We start from the raw sequence: 18480 nt of genomic DNA, 5'->3' as shown, positions 1-18480 counted from the left end.
AGGGGCGGGTATGCGAGGTGGAGCCGCGGGAAGGTGGAGCGGGGCGGGGCCTGAGCACGCGTGGCCCGGGAGGGGCGGGGCCTGAGCACGCGTGGGGGCGCGAGGCGGGCCCAGGGACCCACCCCTCAGAGCCTACCGCCCTGACTCCCACTCCCGCCGCGCTGGGACCCGCGGATCCCACGGGGGCGCTGCGCCCGACTTTGGTCTTGGCCACCGGGTCCGCGTGCGTTTCCCCTGAATCGCCGCAAACACGTCCGCGCACAGCTGGCCGTGCGTCTGGCCCTGAAAAGCAGCCCCACGCGCGGAGGAAGGAGCGCAGGACGCCAGCCGAGGCCCGCTGCGGGCTTTATTGGTCCCCAGGATCTGGGAGGGGGAAGGGGGACGGGGACGGGTACAGAGGGGACGGGAGGGACGGGGACGGGGGGGCAGGGACGGGGGGGATGGAACCGGGGGTCGGGGACGGGGGGACGGGGGGGACCGAGCTGGGGGTCGGGGACGGGGGACAGGGACAGAGGGGACGGGGACAAAGGGACGGGGACGGGGGCAGGGACCGGGGGGACGGAACCGGGGGTCGGGGACGGGGTCGGGGACAGGGGCAGGGGAAGGGGGGCAAGGGCATGAGCAGGGGCAGGGGCCGCTACTTGAGCAGCCTCCGCATGGTGCCCAGCGAAGGGCTCCTGTACTCCCGCCCGAAGTGGTTCCAGTGGTTCAGGTAGTTGAACAGCTGGTAGAGCAGCAGCCGCTGGTCGAAGCCCGGAGCCTTGGGATCTTCCGGTGGTAGGCGGTGAAGAAGGATCTGGGGAACCCCCCAAACATCAAGGCGATTGCCAGTTCAAACTCCGAATGGCCATAGAAGGAAGCCGGGTCGTAAATAATGGGCCCCACGTCGTCCTCAGCCACGTTTCCTGACCAGAGATCCCCGTGGAGCAACGCGGGGACAATCTCTAGGCCACAAAACAGATCCGGGATCTTCACCTACGGGAGCAACGGCTGCGTTACCGCCGGCCTCAGGGCGCCCCGGCCTCGTTCTTGGAAATAAGGCAAAGCCCACTCGCGAGCCGCTCTGGTGTCCAGCCCCAGCACCGCCTGCGAGCCCAGAAATAGGGGCCACCTGACTTCAGGGAGTCCAGCTTTGTCTCACTTAGGATTTCCTCCTAATTTAGGTCCAGAAGCTCCACGCAGTGGAGAACCTCCGGGGCTGCAATGTTAATCAATCCGCAGAACAGGAAGCAGCGTTGCGCTACCTTCACAAACTCTCTCCACTTTTATTTCACTACACAGATATGTCTGCAGGTTTTGTTTTTTCTTTTTTTTTTTTTTTTTTTTTTTTTTGAGACGGAGTCTCGCTCTGTCACCCAGGCTGGAGTGCAGTGGCCGGATCTCAGCTCACTGCAAGCTCCGCCTCCCGGGTTTACGCCATTCTCCTGCCTCAGCCTCCCGAGTAGCTGGGACTACAGGCGCCCGCCACCTCGCCCGGCTATTTTTTTTTGTATTTTTTAGTGGAGACGGGGTTTCACCGTGTTAGCCGGGATCGTCTCTCGATCTCCTGGCCTCGTGATCCGCCCGTCTCGGCCTCCCAAAGTGCTGGGATTACAGGCTTGAGCCACTGCGCCCGGCCTGTTTTTTCTTTGAGATGAAGTCTCGCTCTGTCACCCAGGCTGGAGTGCAATGGCGCCATCTCGGCTCACTGCACCCTCCGCCTCCCGGATTCAAGCGATTCTCCTGCCTCAGCCTCCCGAGTAGCTGGGATTACAGGCATGCACCACCATGGACGGTTAATTTTTGCATTTTTAGTGGAGACGGGGTTTCACCATGTTGGCCAGGCTGGTCTCAAACTCCTGACCTCAAGTGATCCGCCCACCTAGGCCTCCCAAAGTGCTAAGATTACAGGCGTGAGCCACCGTACCCAGCCTAGTTTCTTCATTAATGAGTTAAAGTCTCTTTGATGCATACTCACTCTGGATTGACATGCACATTCTTTTTTAACATTTTGAGAGTTATATTTTGATTTTTTTTTTTTCTTTTTGAGACAGGATCTCACTCTGTCGTCCAGGCTGGAGTGCAATGGTGCAATCTCCACTCACTGCAGCCTCCACCTCCCAGGTTCAAGCAATTCTCCTGCCTCAGCCTCCCGAGTAGCTGGGATTACAGGCATGCACCACCATGCACGGTTAATTTTTGCATTTTTAGTGGAGACGGGGTTTCACCATGTTGGCCAGGCTGGTCTCAAACTCCTGACCTCAAGTGATCCGCCCACCTAGGCCTCCCAAAGTGCTGCTAACAGGCCTGAGCCACCGCACCTGGCCGAGAGTTATGTTTTGAAATTGGTCACTCTGGAGCATCTGGTACCTACATCTTCCCATGGGAGAGGAACAGGATGGAGTGGACAAGTGTTACTGATAGTAAGAAAAGTAATCATGGTAAATGCCACCATTTACAAGCACCTGTGTTTCACATGAGGAAAGTCTGAGGTTAAATACCTGGGAACCCAGCAGTGGAGAGGGGCACTAGGAGCCAAGTGTGTCTTCACTTCTCACCCCTTTCGGATTCCCTGTCAGGGGAACCCCCTACCCCTGCCCCCCTTCCTCCCTGATGTGTCTCTGACTTGACCTGCTATGCTCCAGATCTCAGTGTTCCCTGCTCCAGCTCAGTTTTACAGAGGACCCCACCCAAATGCAGTGGGATCATGAAAGAACCAGCTCTTTGCCACAGAAGTCACTGCTGTGCCCACCTGTAGCCGGGACCAGAGTTCTCGAGCCTCTCGGTCAGCATAGTCCTTCTCAATGAGGTCCAGCTGCGCCTGGAGCCGGTGCCGGGCGAAAAAGGTCGGCCAGTCATCCTGCCACTCATTCACCTGGGCAACAAGGGAAAAGAGGCCAGTGTTGCAATTCGGAGCCACGTGCTGCTAAACCCTAGAGGGACTATTAAAAACACAGCAAAGATAGCTAGTAAGCCAACAAAGGAGGTAGGACAGAAACAAAATACTCAACCCGGAAGAAGGCAGGTAAAGAGGGAACAAAGGGCAGATGAGACAAACAAAAAATCCCAAGATGACAGACTCAAACCTAACCGTATGACTAAGCACGTTAAATACAAATGTCAAAAATAAATACTCGGCCGGGCGCGGTGGCTCATGCCTGTAATCCCAGCACTTTGGGAGGCCGAGGCGGGCGGATCACAAGGTCAGGAGATCGAGACCACGGTGAAACCCCGTCTCTACTAAAAATACAAAAAATTAGCCGGGCGCGGTTGTGGGCGTCTGTAGTCCCAGCTACTCGGGAGGCTGAGGCAGGAGAATGGCGTGAACCCGGGAGACGGAGCTTGCAGTGAGCCGAGATCGCGCCACTGCACTCCAGCCTGGGCGACAGAGCGAGACTCCGTCTCAAAAAAAATAAAAAATAAAAATAATAAATAAATAAATACTCTAGGAAAATGACAGATTGGAAAAATAAAGTAAATCCAACAATTAGTTATGTGCAAAAAGACATTATTTTAAAAAAAAAACCCTTAAAAGGATGGAAAAGATACACCATGCTAACACTAGTCAAAAGAAAGCTGGAGGCTGGGCACGGTGGCTCACGCCTATAATCCCAGCACTTTGGGAGGCCAAGGCAGGTGGATCCTTTGAGCCCAGGAGTTAAAGACCAGCCTGTGCAACATGGGGGAAACACCATCTCTTCTAAAAATACAAAATTAGCCGGGCGTGGTGGCGGGCGCCTGTAATCCCAGCTACTCGGGAGGCTGAGGCAGGAGAATCGCTTGAACCCGGAGGCAGAGGTTGCAGTGAGCCGAGATCGCACCACTGCACTCCAGCCTGGGCAACAAGAGTGAAACTCCGTCTCAAAAAGAAACAAAAAGAAAGCAAGCTAGAGTGGCTACATTAATACAAGACAAAGCAGATTTCAAAGCAAAGAAAATGAAGTATAGTCATTTCACAAAGGGAGTCAACTAGTAAACATAATAATCCTGAATGCCTCTGCCTATAATAACAGAGCTTCAAAATACATGAAAAACTGCAGGAAAAATAGATAAATCCCATATCCTGCTACAGACTCAATGGTGCCCCCACCCCCATTCCTGCGTTGAAGCCCTAACCCCTAACACACCTGTATTTGAAGGAAGGGCCTCTAGGAGGTAATTAGGGTTAAATAAAATTGTAAGGGTGAATTATTAATCCAATAGGATTAGTGGCCTATAAGAGGAATAGAGTAAGATTTCTCTCTCCATGCACACGAGTCTCAATAAATTGAAAAGAATTTAAGCATGCAAAGTATAATGAAATTCAATCAAAAATCAATAGGCAGCCAGGCCTGGTGGCTCACGCTTGTAATCCCTGCACTTTGGGAGGCTGAGGTAGGCGGATCACGAGGTCAAGAGATCGAGACCATCCTGACCAACACGGTGAAACCCCGTTTTTACTAAAAATACAAAAACTAGCTGGGTGTGGTGGTGCATGCCCGTAGTCCCAGCTACTAGGGAGGCTGAGGGAGGAGAATGGCTTGAAACCAGGAGGCAGAGGTTGCAGTGAGCCAAGATTGTACACTGCACTCCAGCCTGGCGACAGAGCAAGACTCCGTCTCAGAAAAACAAAACAAAACAAAAAATAGGAAAATGTATGGGAAATCCTCAAATATTTGAAAACTAACACACTTTTAAAATCTGTGTAAGGAAGACTTCAAAAGGGAAATGAGAAAGTGTTTTCAATTGAATGAAAGCAAAAACACAACTTATAATTTGTGAGATGCCACTAAAGCAGTACTTGGGGGAAATGTATAGCACTAAACGTCTGTGTTAGCAAAGATCTCACAGTAATGACCTCAGCTTCTACCTTAACCAACCAGAAAAAGAAGAGCACATTAAACCTAATGTAAGCAGAGGCCAGGCGCAGTGGCTCATGCCTGGTAATCCCAGCACTTTGGGAGGCCAAAGCAAGTGGATCACGGGTTCAGGAGTTCGAGACCATCCTGGCCAATATGGTGAAACACCATCTCTACTAAAAAGACAAAAATTAGCCCGGCCTGGTGGCAGGTGCCTGTAATCTCAGCTGCTTGGGAGACTGAGATAGGAGAATCGCTTAAACCCAGGAGGCAGGGGTTGCAGTGAGCCGAGATCGCACCACTGCACTCCAGCCTGCTCAACAGAGCAAGACTCCATGTCAACAACAAAAAAAAGGATAATAAGGAATTTTTTCTTTTTGAGACCAAGTTTTGTTCTTGTTGCCCAGGTTGGAGTACAAATGGCATGATCTGAGCTCACTGCAACTTCTTCGCCTCCCAGGTTCAAGCGATTCTCCTGCCTCAGCCTTTCAAGTAGCTGGGATTACAGGTGCCTGCCACCATGCCTGGCTAATTTTTTGGTATTTTTAGTAGAGATGGGGTTTTACCATGTTGGCCAGGCTGGTCTTGAACTCCTGACAAGTGATCTGCCCGCCTCGGCCTCCCAAAGTGCTGGGATTACAGGCACGAGCCACCGTGCCTGGCCTCTGAAGGACACTTCCAAGAAAATACACAAACTAGGAGACACTATTTGCAAATCATATATCTGGTAAAAGACTTATATCTTAAATATACAAAGAACTCTCAAAACTCAGTAAGAAAAACCCCTATTCACAAATTGGGCAAAATAATTGAACAGATGGTTCACCAAAGATGGTATTTTGTCAGCAAACAGGCACACGAGTAGATGTCCCACATCTTTAGTCATTATGGAAATGCAAAGTAGAGCCTCAGTGAGATAATATTTCACGCCCACTAGGATGGCTGTAATTTAAAACAGAAAATCTCAAGTGTTGACAAGGATGTGGAGGAACTGGAACTCTCATATGCTGCTGGTGGGACTGTAACAGGGCGCAACCACTTTGGAAATCCAGAGTTTGGTAGTTTCTTAAAGAGCTAAATATGGACCTACCGTAGGACACAGTCCTTCCCCTCCTAGGTATTTACCCAAGGTAAGTGGAAGCATTTGTCCAGACCAAGATTTGTACACAAAGGTTCACAGCAGCTTTATTTGTATAAGCAAAACCTGGAAGTGACCCAGAAACCCATCCACGTGTGAAGAGGGATAAACAGGCTGTGTCAGATCCATACAGCGGAATGGACTTTCGACACATGCAACATGGATGCGTATCACGGATGAATATCAAAGGATTTAGGACTTGAATAAATATCAGAATGATTATGCTGAGTGAGAGAAGGCAGACGGAAAGAAGACATACCACATGATTCCATTTATATTAAATTCCACAAGATGCAAACTAATCTACAGTGACAATACCGATGAATGGTTGCCCGGGGCAGGGAAGGGCATGAGGAACCTTTTGGGGGTAATCAGTATACTCACCTCGACTGTGGTAAGAGGTTCACAGGTACAAACATGTCAAAATGTACCAAATTATACGTCTTAAATGGGTGCAATTTATGTCAGTTATACCTCAGTAGAGAAAAATACAAAGCTGACTTTATGCAAAGGGTTATTTTGTAAAACTCCTTTGGGGAGGACTGCCCTCGTCAGTGGCTCCCACCAGGACTCTCCCTGCACATGCGTGCTGTGGTGACTGGGCCCCTGGACTCGCCCCTAGTGCTCTGTGCACCTCCAGAGCAGGATGGAAAGGCCCCTCCCCACAGCCCAGCTGTCAGACCCCCAGCCCAGAGGTGCACCGTGCAGCCTCCCGCCATTTCCCATTGGCCCATCCAAGCTCCCAGCGTCTGAGCTCTGTCCTCTTTCCGGAAGACAACCAGGCTTAGTGCTGGGAGCAGGAGAGCAGCATGGGCTCGTCCAGTCCTGCCACCTGAACAGAGGGGCTGTGACCCTCCACGCTGCCCAGGGAATGGCCACCTGGGCACACAGCTGGTGCCAATGACCAGGCCTCCCCTGACAGAGGGGCTGTGCCGTGGTCAGGGCCTGTGCTATGAAGCCAGACCGAGAGTCAAAGCCCGGCTGCCCCACTGACAAGCTCCACAGACCCCGGTGTGAACTCTGCACATCACGTTCCTCATCTATACAACGGATCAGTGACATTATCTGCCTGGTTACCTGCTAGGGCAAGTGGGTGAGTTGAGTCCGATGAAGCACTTAGAACGGTGCCTGTACAGGGCCGTGTCCAGAGCATGGGGCAAGCACCGCAGCCCACCCAGCGGGCAGCCTGAGCGGGCCTTAGTGCCCAGGTGTCCAAGGAGCCAACCGCTCAGCACTGCCCCCCAGTGGCTGCAGCACACACTCCCCCAGGACCCATTCAGCCCTCCCAAGGAGGGGGAAGCCTCCGGAACCTGGTGCTGTCCGAGACACGACATGCAGGAAGCTGGGCGGGTGTCCTCCCTGGTGCCTCACCCTTCCTAGCCAGGCTGCACCTGATCTGAGGTGGGTTCTTTGATCTTGGAGTCTGAGGGGTATTGAGGGCCTCCCTGTGCTCCAAACAGACCAGCCCCCTTCTCGTCCACTTCACACACAGGGGCTTTGGGTAAGATTTCACTTCGTTTCTTTGAAACACTACCCTGCTGGGCCAGCCAAGTCCTGTAGACCCAGCCACTTGCAACCCTTGACCTCAGCATCCACAGCAGGACCACAGGCTGCGCCCAGCCGTGCTTACCCGGACGATGAAGAGGGTGCTGCTCACTGGCTCCAGATAAGTGTGTGACCCCAGGGGAGCCAGCAGTGGCTGAGATCTCAGGGGCCTTGGTAAACCTGGGAAGCTCCATGTGCAGTTGTAGCGAGCCCAGCTGTGAGGACTGCCTGTGGGCTGGGAACCCTAAATCTGCTTGGACGTCATGAGGATCTTGCCCCAAGTGACCTCCAGCTGGGAGACTCGCCTTCCACCTGCGCCGGGGAGAGCTTGGCCATTGTCCACAGGGACCCAACTAGTCAGGACGGGCTTCGACCAGGAGACAGGCTGGAAAGTATTCTCTCTTCAAGAAGCAGTGACTCTGAACTCGCTCCTATATAATGGGTGCTGTGTTCCTAACAAAACCAAAATATGGTCCAATAACGGCTGCTTTGAGGGAAGCACAGAGCACTTGGGCTGTCCAAAGACTTCTTTGAAACTTCACAGATTTCAAAGATGATGGTTCAAGAGGCCCCAGTATTATTCAGCCATAAAAAGGAATACACAGGTCGAGCACAGTGGCTCACGCCTATAATCCCAGCACTTCAGGAGGCCGAGGTGGGTGGATCACGAAGTCAGGAGATCGAGACCATTCTGGGTAACACGGTGAAACCACGTCTCTACTAAAAATACAAAAAATTAGCCGGGCATGGTGGCGGGCGCCTGTCGTCCCAGCTACTCGGGAGGCTGAGGCAGGAGAATGGCGTAAACCCGGGAGGCAGAGCTTGCAGTGAGCCGGGATGGCGCCACTGCACTCCAGCCTGGGCGACAGAGCGAGACTCCATCTCAAAAAAAAAAAAAAAAAAAAAAAAGGAATACATAAAGAAACATGTGGTCTAGCCATATAATGGAATATTATTCAGCCATAAAAGAATAACATTCTAATACCTGCTACAACGTGGAAGAGCCGTGAAACATGATGCTGAGTGAAAGAAGCCAGACACAAAAGGTCACATATTATGTGATTCCAGTCATATGAAATATCCAGAATAAGTCAGTTCAAAGAGACAGAAGGTACATTAGAGGCTGCCAGGGACCAGGGAAGGGGAAAATGGGGAGTGACTGCTAATGGATTCTGCTTTAGGATAATGAAAATGTTCTGGCTGGGCGCGGTGGCTCACACCTGTAATTCCAGCACTTTGGAAGGCCGAGGCGGGCGGATAACCTGAGGTCGGGAGTTCAAGACCAGCCTGACCAACATGGAGAATCCCTGTCTCTACTAAAAATACAAAATTAAGGCCAGCCGCGGTGGCTCATGCCTGTAATCCCAGCACTTTGGGAGGCCGAGGAGGACGGATCACCTGAGGTCAGGAGTTCAAGACCAGCCTGGACAACATGAAACCCCGTCTCTACTAAAAATACAAAAATTAGCTGGGCGTGGTGGTGCATGCCTGTAATCCCAGCTGCTTGGGAGGCTGAGACAGGAAAATCACTTGAACCCGGGAGGCTGAGGTTGTGGTGGGTCAAGATCACGCCATTGCACTCCAGCCTGGGCAACAAGAGCGTAACACCGTCTCAAATTAAAAGAAAGAAAGAAAGAAAGAAAATGCTGTAATCCCAGCACTTTGGGAGGCTGAGACGGGCGGATCACGAGGTCAGGAGATCAAGACCATCCTGGCTAACACGGTGAAACCCCGTCTCTACTAAAAAATACAAAAAAACTAGCCAGGCGAGGTGGCGGGCGCCTGTACTCCCAGCTACTTGGGAGGCTGAGGCAGGAGAATGGCGTGAACCCGGGAGGCGGAGCTTGCAGTGAGCCAAGATCTGGCCACTGCACTCTAGTCTGGGCGACAGAGTGAGACTCTGTCTCAAAAAAAAAAAAAGAAGCCGGGCGCGGTGGCTCAAGCCTGTAATCCCAGCACTTTGGGAGGCCGAGACGGGCGGATCACGAGGTCAGGAGATCGAGACCATCCTGGCTAACACGGTGAAACCCCGTCTCTACTAAAAAATACAAAAAACTAGCCGGGCGAGGTGGCGGGCGCCTGTGGTCCCAGCTACTCCGGAGGCTGAGGCAGGAGAATGGCGTGAACCCGGGAGGCAGAGCTTGCAGTGAGCTGAGATCCGGCCACTGCACTCCAGCCTGGGTGACAGAGCGAGACTCCGTCTCAAAAAAAAAAAAAAAAAAAAAAAAAAAAAATTAGCTGGGCGTGGTGGTGCACGCCTGTAATCCCAGCTGCTTGGGAGGCTGAGACAGGAGAATCACTTGAACCCGGGAGGCTGAGGTTGCGGTGGGTCAAGATCACGCCATTGCACTCCAGCCTGGGCAACAAGAGCGTAACGCCGTCTCAAATTAAAAGAAAGAAAGAAAGAAAATGCTGTAATCCCAGCACTTTGGGAGGCCGAGACGGGCAGATCACGAGGTTAGGAGATCGAGACCATCCTGGCTAACACGGTGAAACCCCGTCTCTACTAAAAAATACAAAAACCCTAGCCAGGCGAGGTGGCAGGCACCTGTAGTCCCAGCTACTCGGGAGGCTGAGGCAGGAGAATGGCGTGAACCCGGGAGGCGGAGCTTGCAGTGAGCCGAGATCCAGCCATTGCACTCCAGCCTGGGCGACAGAGTGAGACTCTGTCTCAAAAAAAAAAAAAAAAAGAAAATGTTCTGGAGTTAAACAGCAGTGATGGCTGCACACCATTGTGAATGTACTAAAACCAATTAATTCTAATCATTTAAAATGGTGGATCTTATGTGAATTATATCTCAATTTTATCTAAATAAATAATAATTTGTAAAGGCCTCAGGAGAGGAGCTGAGTAATGAGGACTTAATCCCTGACTTTGCACACCACCCATCACGCAGTCTCCAGTCCCTCACACTCATCAGGAGCCTTGTGCAACACAACCTTTGCACTTGAGGCTCCCTCTGAGTGGAATGCTCATCTGCTTGCCCCAGCTCAGCTCAGTGACCCTCGGCATCTGCTCTCCCCATTCCAGGTTTCACAGCTTGTACTCTGCTTTCAGAAATCAGGTAGTCAATCTTGCTGGTGCCTGGGGGACCGGCATTCTGTCACGTATAAAGAGTGGGTGACCAGCATTACGGCATCAGGGAACACCCTCTCCCAGGCACTCACCTGCGGGATGAAGCCGCAGCACGTCACCGTGTGGAAGCCGAACTTGTTCACATACCGAGGCTCAGCACCCTCACCTCTTCGACCTGTTGACAGAGATCCTTGACCTGAAGGAGCTGTTTGTCTTTCTCTTAAATGCCAGACCTCAGCAGAGCATCAGTATACGCCTGGGCTACGCGTGCTAGAATATGGGTGGTCTGAGGATGTACTACGTACAATAGCAGTTAGTCAGTATATGGATCTGCCAGGGCAGTCCTACCTCAAGCACACTGGACAGCAGGGCTGGGTATAAAAGGGGTTATTATTACCTCAAGCACACCAGAAAGGAGGGCTGGGTATAAAAGGGATCATGTGCCAATTCTACTAGCTTGTCAGCTACATCAAAATTCTTATTTAATAATCTCATTTTCATAATGTAGTGTAAAGAGAGATGGATATAACTCGGCCTACTATTGAAATGCCACCAAGAAGTACCATGAGCGCCAATCTAAGGTAGACAGTGTGGCTGGGTCAAGGGTACCAAAAAGCAATCTGAACATACCCACTGTGTTCTCCTCCTCCTTCAACTTCTCCCTGAGTTTCTGGTTGTAAAGGTGCAAATCTGCCATCTGCTCTCCAAGTTTTGATGCTTGACTAAGGAAAGAAGAAATGCAGCTAATTAAAATAACAAATGATAAATAACACCACCCAGTTTGTTCCATTTTTTTTTGTTTGTTTGTTTTGTTTTTTTTTTTTTGAGACGGAGTCTCGCTCTGTCACCCAGGCTGGAGTGCAGTGGCGCGATCTCGGCTCACTGCTAGCTCCGCCTCCCGGGTTCACGCCATTCTCCTGCCTCAGCCTCCCGAGTAGCTGGGACTACAGGCGCCCACAACCGCGCCCGGCTAATTTTTTGTATTTTTAGTAGAGACGGGGTTTCACCGTGGTCTCGATCTCCTGACCTTGTGATCCGCCCGCCTCGGCCTCCCAAAGTGCTGGGATTACAGGCGTGAGCCACCGCGCCCGGCAGTTTGTTCCATTTTGAGAAATGTTTTAAATACACTAAAAACTACTCTCCACTCTTTAAACAGTAAAAAGTGAACACCAGGCGATGACTCTTTGTTTTCCTTTTTCTTTCTTTTCTGGGGCCGGGCCTTGCTCTGTCATCCAGGCTGCAGTGCAGTGGCACAATCATGGCTCACTGCAGCCTTGACTTCTAGGGCTCAAGCAATCCTCCCACCTCAGCCTCACAACTAACTGGGACCACACGCCTGTGCCACTATTCCTGGCTTTTTTTTTTTTTTTTTTAAGAGATGGGGTCTCCTCCTGCCTTGGCTTTCCAAAATACTGGGATTACAGGTGTGAACCGCCATGCTAGCACTGGCAATGACCCTTTCCAGAAAATAAAATCATGTAATCACCAAGAGGAATTAACCAAGTGAGCTTCAACAGAAGTCTTGGGAGGTACCAGGAATTCAGGGAGGGGTGCTGAAAAAGTAATGATAAGTGAAAATGCAGGGGCAGGCACAGGGGCACAGTGGCTCCAGCCTACAATCCCAGCACTCTGGGAGGCTGAGGTGGGAGGACTGCATGAGGCCATGAGCTGAAGACCAGCCTGGGCAACACAGTGAGATCCCATCTCTACAAGAAATTTAAAAATTAAAAAAAAAAATCGGCTACAAATGTTTTTGTGAAAACCAATGTAAATCACAAATAGGAAAAAGACTGGGGTCCAGGCATGGTGGCTCATGCCTATAATCCCAGCACTTTGGGAGGCCAAGGCGGGCAGATCATGAGGTCAGGAGTTCAAGACCAGCCTGGCCAATATGGTGAAACCCCATCTCTACTAAAAATACAAAAATTAGCCAGGCATGGTGGCGGGCACCTGTAGTCCCAGCTACTCGGCAGGCTGAGGCAGAAGAATCACTAGAACCCAGGAGGCAGAGCTTGCAGTGAGCCTAGACTGCATCACTGCACTCCAGCCTGGACGACAGAGTAAGACTCCGTCTTAAAAAAAAAAAAAAAAAAAGGAAAGAAAAAGACGGGCTGGGTGTGGTGGCTCACACCTATAATCCCAACACTTTGGGAGGCCGAGGCAGACAGATCCCTGAGGTCAGGAGTTTGAGACCAGCCTGGCCAACATGCTGTCTCTACTAAAAATGCAAAAATTAGGCCGGGCACGGTGGCTCACGCCTGTAATCCCAGCACTTTGGGAGGCCGAGGTGGGCGGATCACGAGGTCAGCAGTTCAAGACCATCCTGGCTAACACGGTGAAACTCCATCTCTACTAAAAATACAAAAAATTAGCGGGGCGTGGTGGCGGGCGCCTGTAGTCCCAGCTACTCAGGAGGCTGAGGCAGGAGAATGGCGTGAACCCGGGGGGTGGAGCTTGCAGTGAGCCAAGATTGCACCACTGCACTCCAGCCTAGGTGACAGAGCAAGACTATGTCTCAAAAAAAAAAAAAAAAAAAAAATTAGCTATGTAAGGTGGTGGGGCGCCTATAATCCCAGCTACTCGGGAGGCTGAGACAAGAGAATTGCTTGAACCCAGGAGGTGTAGTTTGCAGTGAGCTAAGATTGCGCCACTGCACTCCAGCCTGGGTGACAGAGCAAGACTCTGTCTCAAAAAATATATATATATACACATACGCACACAAAAATTAGCTGGGTGAGGTGGTGGGGTACCTGTAATCCCTGCTACTCGGGAGGCTGAGACAAGAGAATTGCTCGAACCTGGGAGGTGGAGGTGGCAGTGAGCCAAGATCAGACCACTGCACTCCAGTGTGGGCAAGAAAGTGACACTCTATCTCAAAAAAAAAAAAAAAAAAAAAAAGACTGGCATGATAATCATATACCAAATGTTAACAGTGATCATTCTTTGCTAATGGAATCATGGTGGCTTTATGTCTTCACATGAGTTTGTATTTTCCACATTTTATACAATGACCATGTATGACTTTAATAATTAGAAAAAATGTAAAGACTCCACAGCATTCATAGATGGCTTCACTCCGCCCAAAGTGAGCGGCATTAATGTGCTATAAAGTACAAAACAGGCCAGGCGCGGTGGCTCACGCCTCTAATCCCAGCACTTTGGGAGGCTGAGGCGGGCGGATCAGTAGGTCAGGAGTTCAAGACCAGCCTGGCCAACATGGTGAAACCCCGTTTCTACTAAAAATACAAAAATTAGCCAGGCGTGGTGGTGCACACCTGTAATCCCAGCTCATCGGGAGGGTGAGGCAGGAGAATTACTTGAACCCAGAAAGCAGAGGTTGCAGTGAGCCAAGATGGCACCACTGCACTCCAGCCTGGGCAACAAAGCAAGACTCTGTTTCGGAAAAAAAATAAAATAAAAATAAAGTACAAAGCAAATGATGGGTTCAAATATACTTATTTTGGCCAGGTGTGGTGGCTCAGGCCTGTTATCCCAGCACTTTGGGAGGCCGAGGTGGGCAGATCACTTGAAGTCAGGAGTTTGAGACCAGCCTGGCCAACATGGTGAAACCCCATCTCTACTAAAAATACAAAAATTAGCCGGGTGTGGTGGCAGCGCCTGTAGTCCCAGCTACTCAGGAGGCTGAGGTGGGATAATCATTTGAACCCTGGGGGCAGAGGTTGCAATAAGCCGAGATTGCACCACTGCACTCCAGCCTAGGCAACAGAGCGAGACTGTGTTTCAAAAAATAATAATAATTATATATATATATATATACTTATTTTATGCAACCTCATTACAGCCAAACTAATCTAGGAAAACCAGTCATATACCAGAAAGCAGTAACTTTTTATCTCCATTAAGAATGTCAGGGTGGAACTCTTGGCCCTGCCTCTGATAACCAGGCAGTTGTGAGGACAGCTCAGCCACAGGCTTCTCCCTGTTTCTGTCTCCCTCCCCTTCTCTATCCCTTTCTCTGTCTCTGTCTGTCTCGGAGTCTCTCTGCCTGTCCTGGAGTCTCTCTGCCTCTCCCGGAGTCTCTCTCTGCCTGTCCTGGAGTCTCTCTCTGCCTGTCCCGGAGTCTCTCTGCCTGTCCCGGAGTCTCTCTGCCTGTCCCGGAGTCTCTCTGCCTGTCCCGGAGTCTCTCTCTGCCTGTCTCGGAGTCTCTCTGCCTGTCTCTGAGTCTCTCTCTGCCTGTCCCGGAGTCTCTCTGCCTGTCTCGGAGTCTCTCTCTGCCTGTCCCGGAGTCTCTCTCTGCCTGTCCCGGAGTCTCTCTGCCTGTCTCTGAGTCTCTCTCTGCTTCTCCCGGTCTCTCTCTGCCTGTCTCGGAGTCTCTCTGCCTGTCCCGGAGTCTCTCTGCCTGTCCCGGAGTCTCTCTCTGCCTGTCTCGGAGTCTCTCTGCCTGTCTCTGAGTCTCTCTCTGCCTGTCCCGGAGTCTCTCTGCCTGTCTCGGAGTCTCTCTCTGCCTGTCCCGGAGTCTCTCTCTGCCTCTCCCGGAGTCTCTCTCTGCCTGTCCCGGAGTCTCTCTGCCTGTCTCGGAGTCTCTCTGCCTGTCTCTGAGTCTCTCTCTGCCTGTCCCGGAGTCTCTCTGCCTGTCCCGGAGTCTCTCTGCCTGTCTCGGAGTCTCTCTCTGCCTGTCCCAGAGTCTCTCTCTGCCTCTCCCGGAGTCTCTCTCTGCCTGTCCTGGAGTCTCTCTGCCTGTCTCTGAGTCTCTCTCTGCCTGTCCCGGAGTCTCTCTCTGCCTGTACACGTGTGTGCAGATGGGTCTCACACACACTCACCTGCTCAAGCTCCTCATCTTCAAATGCTCCATCACAAAGGCAGCCCCACCTCCCGGCAGGTCGATGACCTTCATGGGCCTTGGCACCCGCACCAGGCCCGTGCTCCGGAGGGCCTCCAGGCTGGCCACCTCCCCCTCAAACATCTGCCGGGCCTGCATCCAGAACACAGCCGTGAGCCTTATCAGCCTTGTTGACTCAGCCAGGGCCTCTGCCTACCGGACCCTTGATGGAAGTGAACACGTGGGAGTCACAAGGACCTTCAGTCACTGATAGCTGGCTGGGAGCTGGCGTCCAACGCAGAGGGCAAGGTGCAGAGGGGCCCCTGTCGGAGAGAGAGGCTGCAAGCTGAGGCTGAGCCTGCGGCATGAGGAGTGTGGGGTCTGCAGGCTGCTGTGACAGGAGGATGTACAGGCCACGTGTGGGTACCAGGGAGCACTGAGGGTGTGGGTAGGTGTGAGTGAACCAAGGTCCGGAGCTGGACCCCCGGGTTACCCACCTTCCTTGCTGCCTTACTTAGGGTGGGGCAGCCACAGCACACACATCGGTGGAGCTGACTTGGGCACACACTTCAGGCAGGGAAGAAGAGGGCTGGGCCCATCAGGTGGGGCCTCAGGGCCAAGGCAGGGGCTGGGAAGCTCAAAGGCGCCGTACACCTGGCCGGCCTCTGCCTGCCCCGGGACCTGGGCCTTCCTGTTTCTGAAATATTCCCACAAACATTCCTACCGTATGTCAGGTGAACTCTCACCTCACGTACACTACACATTAGTTGAAAACATGCATTGATGAACGTGGTCTGTGAATACCTCGGCCTATAGAATTGCATGTTTGTCTGTTTTGAGACAGGGTCTCACTCTGTCACCCGGGCTGGAGGGCAGTGGCATGATCTCGGCTCACGGCAGCCTCCACCTCCTGGGTTCCAACAATTCTCCTGCCTCAGCCCCTGAGTAGCTGGGATTACAGGTGTGGGCCACCCCACCCTGCTGTTTTTTTTGTATTTTTACTAGAGATGGAGTTTCACCATGATGGCCAGGCTGGTCTCGAACTCCTGGCCTCAAGTGATTCACCTACCTCGGCCTCCCAATGTATAGAATTGCATGTTTAAAAAAATCAAACCTCATGAATGAGACCAAAGCATCTACTGGTGCACAGGAACAGAACGCCCTTTCCTTCAAAGTACCCCAGGGAAAGTTCAGGGACAGCCTCCCCAGCCTGGCAGCCCTGGCCAGCCTGCACCAAGGGTGGGTGTGAGCGTCCCCAGGTGGGAGGGCGGCCGGCACGCCCCAGCCCTGCTCCCAGGGTGAGCTCACAAGCACCATGCCGGGAACTCCTGGGCCTGCCCCAGGGGCTCCAGCATCACCTGCTCTCCTGCAAGGACTGAGCAGCTACCGTGGGCAGGCCCTTCACGGGGGTGGGAGGGAAGAAGGGGTCTCACCCGGCAGAGCTTTCAGGACCAGCTGAGGAAGTTTCCCAGGGCCCGTGGGAAGCCTGAACCAAAAACTGCTTCCCTGTGAGTGGGACTCCCCACTTTGAGGGTTTTGGGTTCTGAGCCGGCAGAGCCAGCGGTGCAGGAGGATCCGATCGTGCACCCAGGCTGCATGGCTCTGGGGTTCCTCCTGCCAGCACTGCCCACCAGGACCCCTGCTGCCCCTCAGACAGCCCCCCCACCAGAGTGTACAGGGCCTCCTGAGCCCAATCAGGCCAGGAGGGCACCCAGGCCTGCCTTTCCCCACCTTTCGGCTCTCAAGGCCTAACCTTCTCCACTTTCTCCGATAATATTTTCCATACTTTTTTTTTTTTTTTTTTTTTGAGATGGAGTCTCGCTCTGTCACTCAGGCTGGAGTGCAATGGCACGATCTCAATCTCGGCTCACTGCAACCTCTGCCTCCTGGGTTCAAGCGATTCTCCTGCCTCAACCTCCCCAGTAGCTGGGATTACAGGCCTGTGCCACCACGCCCGGCTAATTATTGCATTTTTTAGTAGAGACGGGGGTTTCACCATGTTGGCCAGGAGGGTCTCGAACTCCTGACCTCAGATGATCCGCTCACCTCAGCCTCCCAAAGTGATGGGATTACAGGTGTGAACCACCGCGCCCGGCCTTCCATACATTCTTTTTTTTTTTTTTTTTTTTTTTGAGACGGAGTCTCGCTCTGTCACCCAGGCTGGAGTGCAGTGGCCGGATCTCAGCTCACTGCAAGCTCCGCCTCCCGGGTTCCCGCCATTCTCCTGCCTCAGCCTCCCGAGTAGCTGGGACTACAGGCGCCGCCACCTCGCCCGGCTAGTTTTTTGTATTTTTTAGTAGAGACGGGGTTTCACCGTGTTAGCCAGGATGGTCTCGATCTCCTGACCTCGTGATCCGCCCGTCTCGGCCTCCCAAAGTGCTGGGATTACAGGCCTGAGCCACCGCGCCCGGCCTCCATACATTCTTAAACAGAACTACTTTCAGCAGGAGATAGAAATCAGGTCTAAACACAGGCACGGCCTGTGGGAAGGAGAACGCTGGCCTGGCCCATGGGGTCCCTCCCTGGCAGGGGCCCAGCCATGTCTCTGCTTCTTCCCCACTGCCAGGAGGACGGTGGGCTGAGAGGGGCGGCCCAAAGTGGAGCCAGGGACCCCAAGCCTCACCTCCCCTGACGCTTGCTGGATAGAAAAGTTAAAATCACCCCCAAAACCCTGTGCGCTGCGCACCGAGGCCAAAGGAAGGTCACGGATCGTGCAGACACAAACCCTCACTGAACGCTTGATCCGGGCCCACCCAGCAGGTGCCACCTCCCAAGGGCCAAAGCTGACCGCCCCCTCCCCAGGCCCAGCCCCAGGAAATGCGCCTGCCCCCGACCCCGCCGCCTCCCCACGCTCCGCAGAGCCCCGCAGAGCCCCGCAGAGCCCCCGCCCGCGCACGGGCCAGCACCTGCGTCCTGCGGTTGACTTTGACGAACACGGGGCCTGCGTCCGTGTCGTAGGCTCGGCCCTCGCTGATGCAGCCGGCGCCGGGGCTGCCGAAGGCCCGCAGGGTCGCGGTGCGCAGCTCGGCGCGCAGCAGCTGCTCCATGGGTGCGGGGCGCGGGGCTCGGCTCGCTCGGAGCCCGGCCCAGGCGCTGTGGGGCGGGGCGGGACCGCGCGGCGCGT

At 53.0% G+C, this 18480-nt stretch overlaps 1 protein-coding gene across 1 annotated transcript; it reads right to left on the bottom strand.

Moving 5' to 3' along the window:
* Positions 1 to 327: 327 nt before the first annotated feature.
* On the bottom strand, positions 328 to 18452 carry LOC105469354 (fructosamine 3 kinase). Its single transcript, XM_011720302.3, is given in 7 exon segments — positions 328 to 768; positions 771 to 975; positions 2732 to 2854; positions 10669 to 10751; positions 11207 to 11298; positions 15358 to 15509; positions 18263 to 18452. Coding segments are annotated over 7 exon segments (927 nt in total). The 5' UTR covers positions 18404 to 18452; the 3' UTR covers positions 328 to 637.
* Positions 18453 to 18480: the final 28 nt, after the last annotated feature.

The sequence above is a fragment of the Macaca nemestrina genome, chromosome 17 (assembly GCF_043159975.1).
Source record: "Macaca nemestrina isolate mMacNem1 chromosome 17, mMacNem.hap1, whole genome shotgun sequence".
In the NCBI taxonomy this organism is placed as follows: domain Eukaryota; kingdom Metazoa; phylum Chordata; class Mammalia; order Primates; family Cercopithecidae; genus Macaca; species Macaca nemestrina.
This window is presented reverse-complemented; position numbering and strand designations above follow the sequence as displayed.